Source organism: Macaca thibetana, chromosome 11 (genome assembly GCF_024542745.1).
Source record: "Macaca thibetana thibetana isolate TM-01 chromosome 11, ASM2454274v1, whole genome shotgun sequence".
In the NCBI taxonomy this organism is placed as follows: domain Eukaryota; kingdom Metazoa; phylum Chordata; class Mammalia; order Primates; family Cercopithecidae; genus Macaca; species Macaca thibetana.
This window is the reverse complement of record NC_065588.1, coordinates 74,652,036-74,669,031: the sequence shown is the minus strand read 5'-3', so window position 1 is coordinate 74,669,031 and position 16,996 is coordinate 74,652,036. Positions and strand designations below refer to the sequence as shown.

Sequence of the window (16,996 nt, the reverse complement as noted above, 5' to 3'; positions counted from 1 at the left end):
CTAGTAGAGATTGTAAGAGCAGGGCTTATGAAAAAACCTGAACATGGCTAAAGAGGACTGTCGAAACAACTTTAATTGTGGTGAGAGAGCATGGAAATGACACCCATCATAGCGAAAGATGCTACTGTAAATGGACCAGCTGGCCAGCTAAATGTTTCATTCATCAAGAAAAGAATCAGGGCATTAGCCAGCAACATGGACAAAAGCAGAACATTCAGATAGATTACACTAAATTTGTGAAAACTTAATTCTTTAAGATGGTTTTTTTAAAAAAGCAGACCACACTCTTAAGGGTGGGAATATATCGCTCTTTAGCAAAATTGCTTTTGAAAGAAGATATACAACAAATATCTTAAAAATCAGACACTGACCAGAATCTTGGTAACATACTTCAATAAACATTGCAGTGAGGTTTTAGTTATGATAGATGTAAGCCCATCTTCTTATAAATGTTAATGGCCCATATGTACAAATTGGTTCATGTGCCAATAAGCACATTTATTCTTTGTAAGTTGGCCAATTCTGTCTATTCAAAAATTCAAGAAAACACTTAGAATGATTTACAAGCATAAAAATTATTACCATTCTTACTGCAGACAATTGGTATAAGGCATTTTCACTGTAATGGGAAGTAACTGTCACCTGCAAGAGACTTTTGCTTTTGTTCCACTACATTTCATTTTCTACACAATGGCAGATTTTTAAAATTATAAATCAGATATCAGTTTACTGCATGAAACACTTCAATAGATTCCCAAAGCAATGAGAATAACATCAAAACTACCTAATATACCATTAAAGATTAATATTATCTTCCACTTCAGTTTATAACCATCTTTCAGTAAATGTATTTCTCTAATCAGGTCCTCTTCCTGTTTATGGAAAATACTATCAAGCACCTTCCCTTCAATCTAATATTATCTTGGCTCAATTCTCTGGCCCCAAGTTTGCTCATAGCTGAGTTGTTAAATCCATTGAAGTCTCAGATGAAATATCATCTCAACAAAGGCTTCTCTGGCTCTCTTATCAAAGATGTTCTGCTTCTAGCTCATCTCTATCCTGTTTCCATGGTGGTTATTATTATTTATTAATTCTCAGAGCACCTTTTATTCTTTCTTAGTATTTTGATAATATTATTGGTCTTATCCTAGAACATACTCAATAAATTTTTATATTCACTACTGTATCTCCATCATCCAGAATCATCACTGGCACCTATTAGGCATTTATCACAGTAAATATTTGAATGAATAAATGACTGAATGAAGAAACTGCCTCTGCAATTTCGTTTATAGCTTTTGTATTCTTTCCATTATAGTTTATGCTGTTTTTCAGAATATAAACAATTACCCATCTGATGTTCTGATTGATTTCTGTCAAGGAGAGTTAACATTTGATCTGGTTTCAGGAAGGTTTTGGTGTTGTATCCTATTTGGGCAGGAAAATATAGCTTATTCTATAAAATCTACACCAAGAAAAACAATCTAATTATTGCAGATAAATTGAAACTAATATTAAAGCTCCAAATACTGCCTTAACTATGGAATATTAGAAACTACAGCTGTAAACAAATCAGTCTAGTGGGCAGAAATCATTCATTCATACTCCAGTCCTACAAGGTCCTGCTCAATTAACTCTGAAGTGTCTCCTGAGTCCTCCATTCTTCTCAGGTAAAATTAATCACTCTTGAATCTAAGTTTCTACATATACTTTATACTTACTTTTGTTACAGTTTAGAATTATATTTAATTGTTTAGGTATCTGTCTCCTACTAGAGACTGATAAATCCTTTGGGATTAGGATCACATTTACTTATAGTCTAGCCATAATGCCTGTTACACATAGTATAAATCAAATATTTTAATAAATTTGATGTTTCTAAAACTTAAAATCCACTTTAGACAGAGTGTAAAAGTGTGTTGATAAAATTCACTAGCCTTGGCATATATCAGTTTGTAGCTTTAAAACAAGGGTCAGCAAACCATGGTGTGTTGTCTAAATTTTGGGTTTTATAGAGTCCACAAGCTAAGAATGGTTTGTGCATTTTTGAATAATTTTTTAAAAATGAGTATTTCATGATATATGAGAATTACATGAAACAAAAAATCAAGTGAACATCAAATGTTCTATTGAAAGTGATGAGTTTCAGGATGTACTATCCCAAACTATGGCACTGTGACATTTGAGAAAATAGCAGAAGCAGAAAGATTACTCTCACCTTCAAGGGAAGAAGGGGACCTCTGAAGCAGGTCACAAAATCTAGGAAGGATTTTCTGACCTTCACTTGAAACAGATAGTAAGACCCTTAGAGGTACCTGTTCTACATCTGTAGGAAAGGAGCATCCTCATCTCTGAAGATGTAGGGAAACAGAATAATCAAAACAAACGGGGCTTCTTAAGAATCCCCGTTCATTACCATTAAATCATATCCCTTTTATCCAAACCTATTGCTGTATTGCCTCATTATACCGTCTTTCTTTTTGGAATCCGAAAAAGCCGACCAGCATTAACATCAACACAGATCTTAAGTCTGATAAGAAATATGTACAATCAATTCTCTCTGAAGCCTGCTACCCGGAGGCTTCATCTGCATGATAAAACTACCGCAACCCATTATCATCATAACCCAGATGTTCCTTTCTATTGACTTCAACCAATTGCCAATGAGAAAATTTTGAAATTTACCTATGAACAGGAAGCCCCTTCATTTCAAGTTGTCTTGCCTTTCCATATGTAACCAATGTAAATCTTACATGTATTGATGTATTCTGGCTCCCTAAAATGTATAAAACCAAGCTGGCTGGGTGCAGTAGCTCACACCTTTAATCCCAGCACTTTGGGAGGCCAACGTGGGTGGATCACAAGGTCAAGAGATCGAGACCATCCCGGTCAACATGGTGAAACCTCGTCTCTACTAAAAATACAAAAATTAGCTGGGTGTGGTGGTGCGTGCCTGTAGTCCCAGCTACTTGGGAAGCTGAGGCAGGAGAATCGCTTGAACCTGGGAGACGGAGGTTGCAGTGAGCTGAGATTGCACCACTGCACTCCAGCCTGGGTGACAGAGTGAGACTCTGTCTCAAGAAACAAAAAAAAAGGCAAGCTGTACCCTGACCACCTTGGGCATATGACATTAGGTCCTTCTGAGACTGTGTTATGGGCACATTCTTAACATTGGCAAAATAAACTTTCAAAATTGATTGAGACCTGTCTCAGATACTTTTGGGTTCACAAGCCAATACAACAGTCAAAAGCTTACATCAACTTTAAAACGTTTTTCCCTAAAAAGTCACTTGTAACTACACTATCAAGCATATATATTCAGGGCAACTTGAATCTATGTCTCATGGGTTGCAGTCCTCAAACTTGGCCCAAATAAACTCTCTACTTACATTAACAAAGTACTATATTAATTTTTGTTTCTTTTTTCAGATTGATATTTCAAATAAATTTGGTCACAGCCACCATCAAGGAATGGCAGTCTCCCCAATGGATCAAAACACCTGAAACTGGTGATCAACAACTTCCCAGTGTTACGGGGGTCTTTGCTCACAGAGCTCCCAAGATGGCAGCAGGCCACTTCCAAGATGGTGGCAAGCCTCGTGTTCTCTGACCCAAGGTTCTTGGCCTCATGGATTCCAAGGAATGGAATCTTGGGCCATGCCAGTGAGTGTTATAGCTCTATTAGAAGCCATGGGTCACGGACGAGAACTGTGGAACCCAGTGACTAGTGTTCAGCTTCATTAGGACAAACCCGGGCACTTAGGCATGCAGGAACAATGGCGAGCCTTTAGCCCAATCGGAAGCAGCAACAGGTGCCTTACTGGGTCAGGAGCACAGTGGACACCCTGCCAGATACAGAGGGATGGAAGTCAGCGACGGTCTGCCACAGAGGCAAACAGCAGTGGTGGACGGGGAGCGAAAGCTCAGCTAGAGCCCTAACAAACACCGACCAGAAGAGTACAGTTGCAAGATTTAATAGCGTGAAAACACAGCCCCCATACAAAGGGAGGGGACCCAAAGGGAGTTGCCGCTGTTGGCTCGAATGCCTGGGTTTATATCCTGATCATTGTCCCTCCCGCTGTGTTCTCAGGCAATAGATGATTGGCTATTTCTTTACTTCCTGTTTTTGCCAAATTGGCATTTTAGCGAGCTATCCTTCCTACCTGATTGGTCGGGTGTGAGCTAAGTTGCAAGCCCCTTATTTAAAGGTGGATGTAGTCACCTTCCCAGGTAGACTTGGGGATACTTAGTTGGCCTAGGAAATCCAGCTAGTCCTTTCTCTCACCAGTAAGATCTCAGGAATTGGGCAAGTGGGCTCGAGCATGCCATTAAGCAGCAAAATGGCAAAGTTTAACTGGTATATGAGCTTCTAGGGGCATTCCACTGGAAAAGAGGAGAATGGCTCAGGTGAGCATGCATACGACTCCATTAAACACACTGTGCATGCTCACCTCCCAAGGGCTAGCCCACCACCACACATGCGAGCAGTTCACGCTAAGGGAATAATCAAGGGAAATGGGATGCAAGACTCTGGAAGTATGCCAGCATATCAAACCCCAAGTCAAAGGTCAAACCCCACGCTTGTACTCTGAGATGCCTGCTTGGCCCTCTTCCAAGTGTACTCTACTTTCTTTTCATTCCTGCTCTAAAGCTTTTTAATAAACTTTCACTTCTACTCTAAAACTTGGCTCCATCTCTTTTTCTGCCTTATACCCCACAGTCAAATTCTTTCTTCTGAGGAGGCAAGAATTGAGGTTGCTGCAGACCCTTACAGATTCGCTGCTAGTAACTCAGATATTCACCACCTCTAGTAATAAGACCAGTAAAGCCTAAAATGTCTACTATCTGAACCTCTACAAAACAGCTCTGTCAGTCCTTACTCAAAAACAAAGAATCGTGTTTGTTTTCAGGCACCATAGAGAAAAGATTGCCCTCTCTCAAGCCTTTCTAATGCCCTCCCTCCACCTAACCCCTGAGTATGGTCATCTCACATTGCTCATGTAGAAACTCACAAGAAGGTATATTTGTTAGCCCAGCACACCAGACTTTTACAAAGTTTACTTTGTAAAAACAGTCTCATGTTTTAGGGAGTAAATCCAACATCTCTCCTAATTCACTACCATTGTAAAAATGCTTCAGAATCACTACAATTGACTTTCAAACTGAGGGCATTCCTCTTATTGTTATTTAGCTAATTTAACCTGACTTTTCAAGAAAATGAGATGTACTGTGAAAGAGCTTGAAAGAACACCTAATGCTTATCTCAGAGAGTGCTGTTACTCCACTTGACTCTACATCTTGAAATAAAGTCAATTTTCTTGTTAGCTTACAAAAGAAAAAGAGAAGGAGTGTGACCAAGAGCCTGTGGTCTGTAACAGGAGGAAGAGAGAGAGAAGGGAAGAGAGAGGGTCTGGTGGGCTTGGGGGAAATCCCGGACGAGCCCCCATTTGTTATGCCCAGACCGTTTATTCCCCGAAGAAGACCACCAGAGTCCAGAGTCAAAGCTAAGCAGCAAGGATCTTTATTACAGGTTCGAACCTGGAACTCTCCCTCGCTCGTGAAACGAGACGGGCAGGAGAGCTCCCCCACTCAGCTCCGAACAATGTTATATAGTCTAAGAAAAGTGGGCATAGAGTTATTATACAAATCAGATATATGATTGGCTAGTGTTTGAACAAGGCGATTTGGCTAACTATGATTGGTTCCTGCCATTTCTGATATTTTGGTTCAAACTTTGAGGCGGGAGAGCAGGTTTATGGCAGCAAGAGTTTATCTTACTTAAACACGTCTTGTGACATTGCCTCAGAACTTACAAAATCTCTGGTATGTGCAAAACAAAATCTCTGGTACGTGCAGAAAACCAGGTACTCACAGAACTTACGAAATCTCTGGTATGTGCAAAGATTAGAGAGCAGAACAAGGGTGTAGCGGGTGGGGGGCGGGTACACATCTCTCTTTGTGTCCTTTCAACACCAGAATGAGTCAGTTCCCATTTTGTTTACTTGATAATAGACTTCAGGAAGAACACAAAGGTAGTACTCAGAAAATTAGCAAGTCACTTCTTGTAACCAGATTGTTTTCCTGAGATATGTCTGTGTCTTTCGTCCTCTTCTTATTCTTTGACTTCCTTGCTTTCATTTTCAGTGCTCAACACAAATCCTGAAAAGTTCCAGTGCTTATCCAAAAACCAACCTTCCCATTTCTAATTTTCCAAGTAAAGCAACAACTGAACCGCTGACAGAGCCAGTGAATTGTTACACAATACCACTGTCTTCAATTAGCATCTTCTCTAGGCAATCTACACCAAATGAAGTTCCCTTTGTGTCCAGCCAACATTTTAAGGAAATAAAATGATAAAAGGGAGAACTCTATTAGATTGAGCTTGTTCAGATAACACCTAAGGGACCATCTTTTTTTATCCACTCTTATTCAACTCCAAAAAAAAAAGAAGCAAAGAGGCCTTAAAATATATCCCACCTGCTGTGAAGTAATCACTCTCCAGGTTGATTAGAAATCTTATTCTATAATGGTTGGTAGACCTTGAACACTGCATCTTGTACAAGAAGTGAGGCACCACCTCTCTGAACACAGTTTGCATCCTTTTAGGAGGAAAACAATTAAAACATTCTCCCAGGCACTGAAACAAACACTAGGGTTTTAAATCACAAATTCACCAAAAACACACAGACACGCATGCACATATACCAAATGAATAGACATATATATTAATATATCTAATGATAGAATGTTAGACATTTGTAAAATAGCCCTATAAGTTAAAAACATTTCTAGTTATAGAGAAATGTAAAAGTAGAATGCTACAAGTGAATTTCCCTGTAGCTTGATCACTCTAAAGAGAAATAGCAATTAGATACTATTTTTCTCAGACTTGTAGCCAGGGAAGAATATTTTACAATTTCAAAGCTGAAAAGAAGAGCTACATTATATAGACATATCAGCTGATCAAAGTAATGCTGACCAGGAGGCTTTTAAATTACTTTCAATTTTTTTTTAATCAAACTATATTCTATTCTAGAATATGGTGGGTTTTTAAATTGGATTTCCCTCCAGTTGCAAAAGTGAGCCTATTGTTCTGCCACCTTTTCTTTGAGGGAGCCCCAGGATTATTAACCTTCTCCGTTAGGAAAGACAGACAACATCCTAATGCCTAATTTGAAGGGATAGTTGGTGTCTGCAAACCTATAGAGAGACTGGCAGAATGTATATTCATTAATTCAACTGATATTTATTGTGCTGTGGATATAGCAACAAACAAAACAGACAATTCCTACAATTGAGAAGCTTACCTTCTAGTTGAAAGAAACAGATGATGCGTAACAAGCATAAGAAATAAGCAAATAACAGCATATTAAATATGACATGTGCTATGAACAAAAGGAACATATGGAGAATTGAAGTGGGAGAAGAGATATGATTTTAAAGGAAATAGTCAAGGTTGGCTTCATTGAGAAGGTGACATTTGAATATCTTAAGACAAAAAATCTTGAAAACAAATGATCCAGAGAAAACAGCCCGTACAATGGCCTTGAGGTTGGACTATGCCTGGCATGTTTAAGGAACATCAAGGAAGCCAGTGGAGTGACAGATTGTGTGAGGGTAAAAGTAGTCAACAAACAAGTTAAGGTAGAGGTAGGAAGATGATGTAAGGAGTTAAAGTAATAATCTGAAAAATAAACGTGGCCCCGTTGGCAGACTTTGAGCAGAGACTTAAAGATATTGCTTTGCTGGAGTTGTAATTGTAGGGCATGTAGTTTTGAGAAGGTATGAGTGTCTTAGGAACTGAAATTTATTCTCATACATGAAGCATGACTTGTCTCATATGAGGTGTGGTAGTATAAAGATAGTACAGTTAAGACTTTTTGTTTAGAACACAGGAGAATTGATGAGTTCCAGGTTTGCTGAGTGATTCGTGAGCCACTTACTCTTTCTATGCCTCCAAGAGGTTGTAAACAATAATGCTAGTCACCGTGTGTAGGTTTCAGAAAGATTTGAGAAACTAGGGAGATGGTAGAGGAAAGAAAATGTCCGATCAATATGAGTTGTCTTATAGCTACAGAGTTGATGACAATCTTATGTATGTTCTAGTTGACACAACAATTATAGTGTTTTCCATCAGGATCCAGAGTATCTATGCTGAGGCTAGAAAGTCAAATTTTTAGAAGATTGTTGTAGTTGTGAGAATGATAGGATATAAAGTATATATAATCGAGTTTTACAGTAATAGTATTGTAAAGGTGCTGTCAGGAGGCCACTATGATAGATGTCAGATAAATCTACCAGATGGAAAACTCAAAAGTATTATGCAAAATGTGGAAGGAGAAACTCAAGCCCAAGTCAGGCACGTCACCAGTGTTAAGTGACAAACATAGTTATTGGAAAAGCAAAGAAAGCAAATGAGAATTGTCTTTATAAAAATGTCTAATTTGTTCTACAAAGACAAAAGAACAGATTTTGTTACTTAATAAAATGTAATGGAATCAGATTTTTAAAATGTCAAAAGTGAAAGTAAAATGTTTCCTAAGATGATAGCTACATAACAAAAATATCAATATGATAAATAAAAATGGTAGGATAATGTAGATGATCTACCAACAGACCCTTTTATGTGATGTGAAGGAAGCTGGAACTTACCTAATCAAAATCCTGCAGATCATTCCTTTCCAAATTGGACCCAGCAGAATGGCTCCCGCAAAGAAGGGTGGCGAGAAGAAAAAGGGCCGTTCTGCCATCAACGAGGTGGTGACCCGAGAATACACCATCAACATTCACAAGCGCGTCCATGGAGTGGGCTTCAAGAAGCGTGCCCCTCGGGCACTCAAAGAGATTCGGAAATTTGCCATGAAGGAGATGGGAACTCCAGATGTGCGCATTGATACCAGGCTCAACAAAGCTGTCTGGGCCAAAGGAATAAGGAATGTCCCATACCGAATCCGTGTGCAGCTGTCCAGAAAACGTAATGAGGATGAAGATTCACCAAATAAGCGCTATACTTTGGTTACCTATGTACCTGTTACCACTTTCAAAAATCTACAGACAGTCAATATGGATGAGAACTAATCGCTGATCATCAAATACATCAAATAAAGTTATAAAATTGAAAAAAAAAATCCTGCAGATCACATTACATAGAATACCAACAATGAAAAACAAGTTGCTCTATTATACTTTCTTTAGGGAGCATATAATTTTTTAAATCAAGTTAACTGTAAGTAGAAGTATTGGCACCTCTTTCCCATATCAGACTAAAAGAAAGAAACCTATATCAAATATCTTCTGTAAAAGGAGACTGAGTGGGATAGAGATATAAAATAAAAATGTTTTGATGCTGGAGGATAAAGACGGAGGGCAGTGTTCCCCAAAGTGGCTTGCTTAGAGGTTTTGGTTAGAAGTAGGTGGGAGGTTCTGTAATCAAATATATTTGGGAAATACTTGTTAAAAGCACATCGTGGTTCAAAAATAGGCAAATGAGGCTGGGCGTGATGGCTCACACCTGTAATCCCAGCAGTTTGGGAGGCCGAGGAGGGTGGATCATGAGGTCAGGAGATCGAGACCATCCTGGCTAACACAGGGAAACTCTGTCACTACTGAAAATACAAAAAATTAGGCGTCATGGCGGGCACCTGTAATCCTAGCTACTCGGGAGGCTGAGGCAGGAGAATGGCGTAAACCAGGAGAATGGCGGAGCTTGCAGTGAGCAGAGATCAGGCCACTGCACTCCAGCCTGGGTGACAAAGTGAGACTACATCTCAAAATGAAAAAAAAAAAAAAAAGAGGCAAATGAGATAATAGGATAAAATGGTGGGCCATTTAAAGAATGGATGCAGAACCAACTAGAAATCCAGTGAGACCTAATTTAAGGTGACACAATACAAAAGGACTGGAGAGTCCAAAGAAAAAGTTACTTCTTTAATAGTTTTGAAAGACTCTTGTCATAGACTATGAAAAAATTATTTTGTGTTCATAGCATTTTATACTTGAAAATACCCTGAAGAATGCCTGATTTCCTCTTTTAGAGTCGTATGCACTGAGACTTCAAAAGGTTAAGTGATTTACCTAAGGCCATAGAGCCAAAATTTGAACTGAAATTCAAGTCTTCAATCACAATATTGTTTTACTTCAAAACTTCTAAGTATCATGAAAAGAATGATAGATTCTTGCAATAAACTTATGATATTATCCTCTTTTGGGGGTAAGTTATTTCTAATGCATTTTGCCATGAGAACTGCATTTTCCTTCTTTGGCAGAGAATCTCCTTTTCCTAGCAAAAAGCTCTTTGTACCTACCAAGTATTCCAAAAATACAGATACACTGAATATTTGATCTGTGCTTTCATTTTTTTACTTTCTGCCATCATTTTGTTAATAAATTTTTATCAGTGTTTACAGATCTGAAGTAACTACAGAGATGATGTTAGGAAGATATTATGATAATATAAGTCATAAGACATAGCTACATGATAAATATAGATCTCATATGAGAAATGTAGAAGGAGACAGAAAATTCCAAGTCAATATCACCAATACTGAAAGAGGCACATACAAGCAAATAATTACATGTAAAAGATGACAACTGAATAAGTTCTATAGTTAACAGTATTGTATCAATACTAATTGCCACAGTTACATAAAATGACAACACAGAGGGAAGCTGGGTGACAGACAGGTATACCCTATGAATTGTTTTTGCAATTTTCTGTACGTCTATAATTATTTCAAAATAAAACATTAAAAACAAGCAAAGAGAGAAAAAAAACCCATCATATTTCATTAACAGGATCCAAAGACCTCCTTAAACTCCCAAAGAAGTACATGGAACAAAAAAGATTAAGAACCCCTGGCCTAATTCCTCTTGGTAATCAAAAGCAGAGGTGAGGCTCAATCACAGGCCTGGATATCTTCCAGAAAACTACTTTGAGTTGACAAGATTTTCAAACAAATCCATTTCCAGGAATTTTTGAGTATCTTTGTTTCCTTATGTGTATAATGGTTCAGGTCACAATTCCTTCTCTATCCAGAAGAATAGAAAACTTTTGTAGTGCTTTTAGCTGAATGATTGCAGACTATCTTTCTGGACCACTCTTACCCCCACTCTCCCTAATTTAGTAAGCAGGTAAAACTAAATGAGATGAGGTTGGCAAGAACTGCCAATCCAAGTTAAAAAGAAAAGATAAGAAAGAGTAAACTATGAAAGAGCTGATCTCTCTTTACTTTTGCCATCTAATTGGTGTGTCAGTTCTTTCAAGATTGAAGACAGAATCAGGACCACGACTTACTATGGAAGATGTAAGAAGTATTTTTCTGATTCATTTTATCAGAAAAATTAAGTTTTATATTAAGAAACATTAGTAGGTCATATTTTATGCTCATAAATATGTATAAAGTATTTTAAATATTTAACATATATTAATGAATATATTGTTAAAATAGTATAATCTAAAGATATAGCTTTCAAAATTCTTTTTGTAAATAATACAGTGCCAAATAAGTAAAACAAATGTAACATTTGGGATATATATGCATACCAAAATGTACCTATGAACATACATATTGTTTACCCCAGAAGGAGTTGAAAAGAAACTTAAATTTCTCTAAATCATTTTTGCCTAAACTTCAACAATGGAATATAACTTAGTATTTCAAACATGAAATGTAACTTTTAGAACTGAAGCTCATCCTACTTGATATTTTGAAAGGGGAACAAATTTTAATATTCAAATTGTATTATTTCTCCTCAGTGAAATCATGCCAAACAGGTTCACATCCTTCTATTTAAATGTGAAAGTACGGCCGGGCGCGGTGGCTCAAGCCTGTAATCCCAGCACTTTGGGAGGCCGAGACGGGCGGATCACGAGGTCAGAAGATCGAGACCATCCTGGTTAACACGGTGAAACCTCGTCTCTACTAAAAAAAATACAAAAAACTAGCCGGGCGAGGTGGCGGGCGCCTGTAGTCCCAGCTACTCGGGAGGCTGAGGCAGGAGAATGGCGTAAACCCGGGAGGCGGAGCTTGCAGTGAGCTGAGATCCGGCCACTGCACTCCAGCCTGGGCGACAGAGCGAGACTCCGTCTCAAAAAAAAAAAAAAAAAAAAAAAAAAAAAAAAGTGAAAGTACTTCGAAAGCATTTTGGAGTCATTATTTTCTTAATTATTAACTTTGAATGCAGAGTACATTCAGTAAACTAGTTTTTCACACAACATCCCAGTTGCCATTCTGTTAGTTTCCTAGGGCTGCCATAACAAATTACCACACACTAGGTAGCTTAAAACAACAGAAACTGATTCTTCCTCTGTTCTGGAGACTAGAAGTTTAAAATCAAGGTGTTTTTAAAGTTAGTTCCTTGTGAAACTCCGAGGGAAAATCCACCCTATGTTTTTCTTTGACCTCTGGTGGCTGCCTCAGTGCTTGCTGTTCTTTGGTTTAGGGATGCATAACTCCGGTCTCTGCTTTTTGTTTCTCTGTGTCTTCTTTCTCTGCCTGCCTTACTCTCATAAGGACACCAATCCTTGGATTTGGTGTTCAACTTAAATCTGGAATCATTCATCTCAAGATCCTTAATTACATCTACAAACGTGTTATTTCAAATAAAGTCACATTGGCAAGTCCTAGGGAATATAACTTGTACATATCTTTTTGATTCAACATAATTCAACCATTGTTGATTAAATAAGCGATGATTCAACCCACCGCAAATAGAATTTTATCTTAGGAGTAAACAGGAAAAAAAAATGGTAACCTCTGGGCTTAAGTTTTGACCATGTGGTAATAGTAATATCATGCTGTACATATGTAGGTTTTTATTTTTTTAAGAGTTTACAGAGGGCTTTCAGATTCACTGTCTTCAATATTTACCACACGCCTTAAAGATAGTTTTACTCTTATTCTCATTTTACAGATGACAAAGTGGATGCTAAGAACAATTAGTGGATGTTAAGAAAATTGGTGATTCATCAAAGTCAAACCAACAGAACATGATAGTAAATGACAGGATTTGAACTCAGTCCTGGAACTCAGGATGCTTGATTCCAGGAAAAGTGCTCTAAATGATGAGAACTTTTCTACTCCATGCCTGATACAATGATAAGCAATAAAAAGAAGCTAATGTCACAATAAAGCCAATATAGTCAGGTAAATTGTTGCCAGTAATAGAGTTTGTGCAACATACCAACAAAATAATTAAGCCAATTTCTGAAAATAACTCAATAATATCATGTAAAGTAATTCTTGTTTCACACCAACAGAATTGTTGAGAAAGCCTCAGTAAGAGGTTCATTTTGTTATTTTCATTTTTTTACTTTCAATGTACACATAACGGCGCAAGTGATCCATGTCTGGATTATTTAGTTGATGGTGGCTGATTGCGCCTTTATTGGGGAAAATCAGGTCTGTTGACTTTTATATTACTACTCTCTTTTGCCTTGTGGCAGGATTCTTTTCTTACCTCCTGGACAAAGCTGATGCTATATTTATCATGCGAGATTCTGAAAAGAACCACAGATAACGTTTTTTGGCACCTTACATTGTGTGAGATGTCAGCAGGATAAGATTTCAGTTCTTTAATTTTTGGAAATCCTGCATTTTCCATTGCATGGAAATAATGGCCATAATGTGTTGCTTTTATATAAGAAGTTTTAATAGTCAGATCTTTGAATACCAGATTTTGTGAAGTATGCTTATTATCTCCCCAGAAATATTGCCTTCCCATCTTTGTCTATAAAGTCGCATGGATCTGAACTGTTCAAATCTTAAATTTGAAACTCTGGATTAGAACACTCCAAATGATACAATGAATCTATCTAAACCTGTACGCTTCTTGTACTCAGCAGGCTGACTGAAAGAAAACACGGAAAGTGCCTATTAAGTTTTAGTCTAGAAGCATTCTACAATAAAGTGGGTTCACTGGAGTTGATGTCCACAGTCTGCTGCATTAATCACTCAGTTCTCGGCTGTTATGTTCTACATGCTTGCTGCCCAATATGTAAAAGAGGCTAGGTAAATCTCACCAGTTCCTTGACAAGCAAGTAAGTTTTTGTTCTTTATTACAGAATAAAAATCTGAGATATGAATTTTTTGATCACTCAATGTCAAGCATGTCAGGAAGTATTATTTTATAATATGGCTTTCACTTTCTTAAACATTGAAAATGGTGAGATGCAAAGGAATATGGAACAAATTGTGTGGAGAGGATAAGGTAGAGATTCTAGAAGGATATGAGAGAAGAGTAGTTTTCGTAGCCATGATGAATTTTCCTTTTTCTCTCCTTTCTCCCTCCTCTTTTTCCTTTCTGTCTCCTTCCTTTCTTCTTAATTCCTTTCTTCTATCCTTTCTTCTTTCTCTCCTTTCTCTCTTCTACCCTTTCCTCTTCCTCTCTTCCTTCCTTCCCTTTTCTTTCTTGCTTACTTTCACAGTAATGGAAATGGCTATGGTTACTAGAAACCTGACTCTAACCATGAGACACAAAGATAAGCCTGGATGATTCTCATTTAGTAGGATGATCAAATAGTTCATAGTTCTAAAAAGTGTTACAATATTGGGGGGCATTTCATTCTTGTATGCATGCATTCAACAAATGTCTAGGATTACTACTATGTGTCAAACAGTACATTGGATACCAGGGACTCAAAGGTGAACAAGATAGGGAGTTCAGGATCTATAAAGGAGGAAGCAAACACATTTAAAAAAATCAGATCCAGTTTTGATTAGAGGTCTAAAAGAAGCAATTTTCTATTATGGAGAGGAATAGAGTATAGAAGGATGAGCCAATTTCTATGCTATACTCAAACATATAGGAAAAGTAATTGTCCAATTAATTTAATACTATTTGGCATAAAATAATAATGTGCCTGAGATAAGCAGATTTTCAAATTAATAAAATAATTCTTTGAATATCAAACAGTATCAATGTTATTTTCCTAAAGGAATATGAAACTATATTCTTACAAATGTAGGTTGACTATCATTTATATAAAGTGCTGGTTATTCAATATAGTTGATACAAAACTGAGTAAGACATAGACTCTTTGTGAAACTATAATTTATAAAAGGATACTTATACACAAATAATTACAAAAAATAGGCTGTGATAAATATACGAACAGTAAGAAAAGCCACAGTAGATCACAGAAATTGTTTTTCAACAAAAATATATTATGTCATTCCTCTGCTCAAACCTTCTAATGGCTTCCTGCCTCACTCAACATAAATGTCAAAATCTTTGCGATGACCTTCAGGGCTCTACACAATTTGGCTGCTATTACATCTTTGACCCTGTCTCCCACGACCATTCCCCCAGCTCCCTCTGTTCAGCCAGATTGAATTGCTTGCACTTTCACAAAGCACCGAACACCATTCCACATTCAAACTTTGGAATTGGCTTTTCCTCCAGATATTCACATGGCTAACCATATGACTATCTTCCAGATTCTTCTCAAATCTCCCTTTAAAGAAGGCTTATTATGACCCCCTTAGCCTGCTATATTTATTTATTTATTTTATTGTTATCTCTTGAGTGTACTGTAAATGCTACTCAGGTGTCACGTGTGTGGTTTATTGTTAATCTCCGCCAACTAGAATATTAAACCCCATGCAGATAATGCATTTTACCTATTTCATTTCCTGGTGTGTTGCAAGCATCATAAAAATTCTGATACAAAGTAAGTGCTCAATAAATATTTACTTATGAAATAATCAATTGGAGATAAAGGAAGTGGAAGAAAATCAGGAATGGCTGAATGTATGAGGCAGTGCCTGGAAGATAAATAAGAATTTTGACAAGAAGGGATGATCTTCCTAAATCATCTAGCTCATTTCAGATGATTACTTTCAGCATGTGAAGGACATTTCTCAAACACAGATAAGTTCGAAAAATTTCTTTATGTAACCAGTACATTGGATAAGTGTGACTCATGGGATGTGATCATAAAGCAAATTTATTTTAGTCTCCCTTTGTCCTTTAAACGTATTTAGTTGTTTTATTTTCATGGGCTGACAACTCAGACAATATCATGGTTCTATTGGTCATTCTCAGAAAATGGTCACTTTAAATCAAAGTTACCACCTAAATTTTGTAAGAAAAATTTAAGTTCAACTTAATTTAATACTAAGATTTATCATTTCCACCCACCCGTCAAATCCACCAGAAGGTGGAAGATTAGGGACAGGGAGGAGGAGGAGGAGGAGGAGAGAGCTCACAGTATAAAAAAATCAGCTGGGGAAGGAATGATTGGGCTTCGTTCTCTTTCCATCATCACAAATATCTTACCACTCTTGAGTTGGATCCCGGGAGAATGGAGGTCAGGGCAGACCTTATTTAACTCATGGTGTCCCAAGTTGGTATTCAGTGGGTCTGACAGCTGTCTAAAGTATACTCTTTCCTTCATTAATGCTTCTATGGGCTCCCAAGAGATTGCTCAATCACTGGTGATCCTTCAGCCTCTAGTCCCTAATCCCAAGCAAAATAATTTCTATTATGAACAGTCAATTACTCCTTCCTCAACCCACATATACTAGATACGAGAAAGTAAGGTCTGTTTGCTCCTGCAGGTAGCCCTTTACCTAAGTCCTAAGATAATACTCCTAGATTTATTCTAATTCCTGATCTACGTGTGGGCCAAAGAAAACACTCAAGCATTCAAGCATTCTTTGACACAACAAAAGCAGCTTCTTTTGTAGCTCTAGCTATTGGACTAGCTATCTAGCCATTTTTCTGCTTTCAGAATTTTTAAAGTGGAAGCCAACTATCTGCTCTCTGTTTAACCCTCCCCCGTTGCAGAAAGTGTCTATTAAAATATTTAAGTGATCTTAAGTCCTTCCTTCTTGAAATGAAGAAAAAGCACTCCAACTCTATCATAGGCGGAGCTGAGATTACGTAGCTTTTCAGCACTCTCTCAATATCCACCAAATGAACTTTATCTACTCGTGATAATTTTTTATTTTCATCATTAGGAGAGAATTTATTTTTAAAGTGTCATCTACAAGGA

General features: G+C 37.4%; 1 protein-coding gene across 1 annotated transcript; it reads left to right on the top strand.

Annotated features, from left to right (window-relative positions):
- The first annotated feature begins 8,668 nt into the window (after positions 1 to 8,668).
- On the top strand, positions 8,669 to 9,118 carry LOC126931270 (60S ribosomal protein L31-like). The gene has a single exon (XM_050749305.1). It carries the CDS (start codon positions 8,701 to 8,703, stop codon positions 9,076 to 9,078), a length of 378 nt encoding a protein of 125 aa, XP_050605262.1. The 5' UTR covers positions 8,669 to 8,700; the 3' UTR covers positions 9,079 to 9,118.
- Positions 9,119 to 16,996: the final 7,878 nt, after the last annotated feature.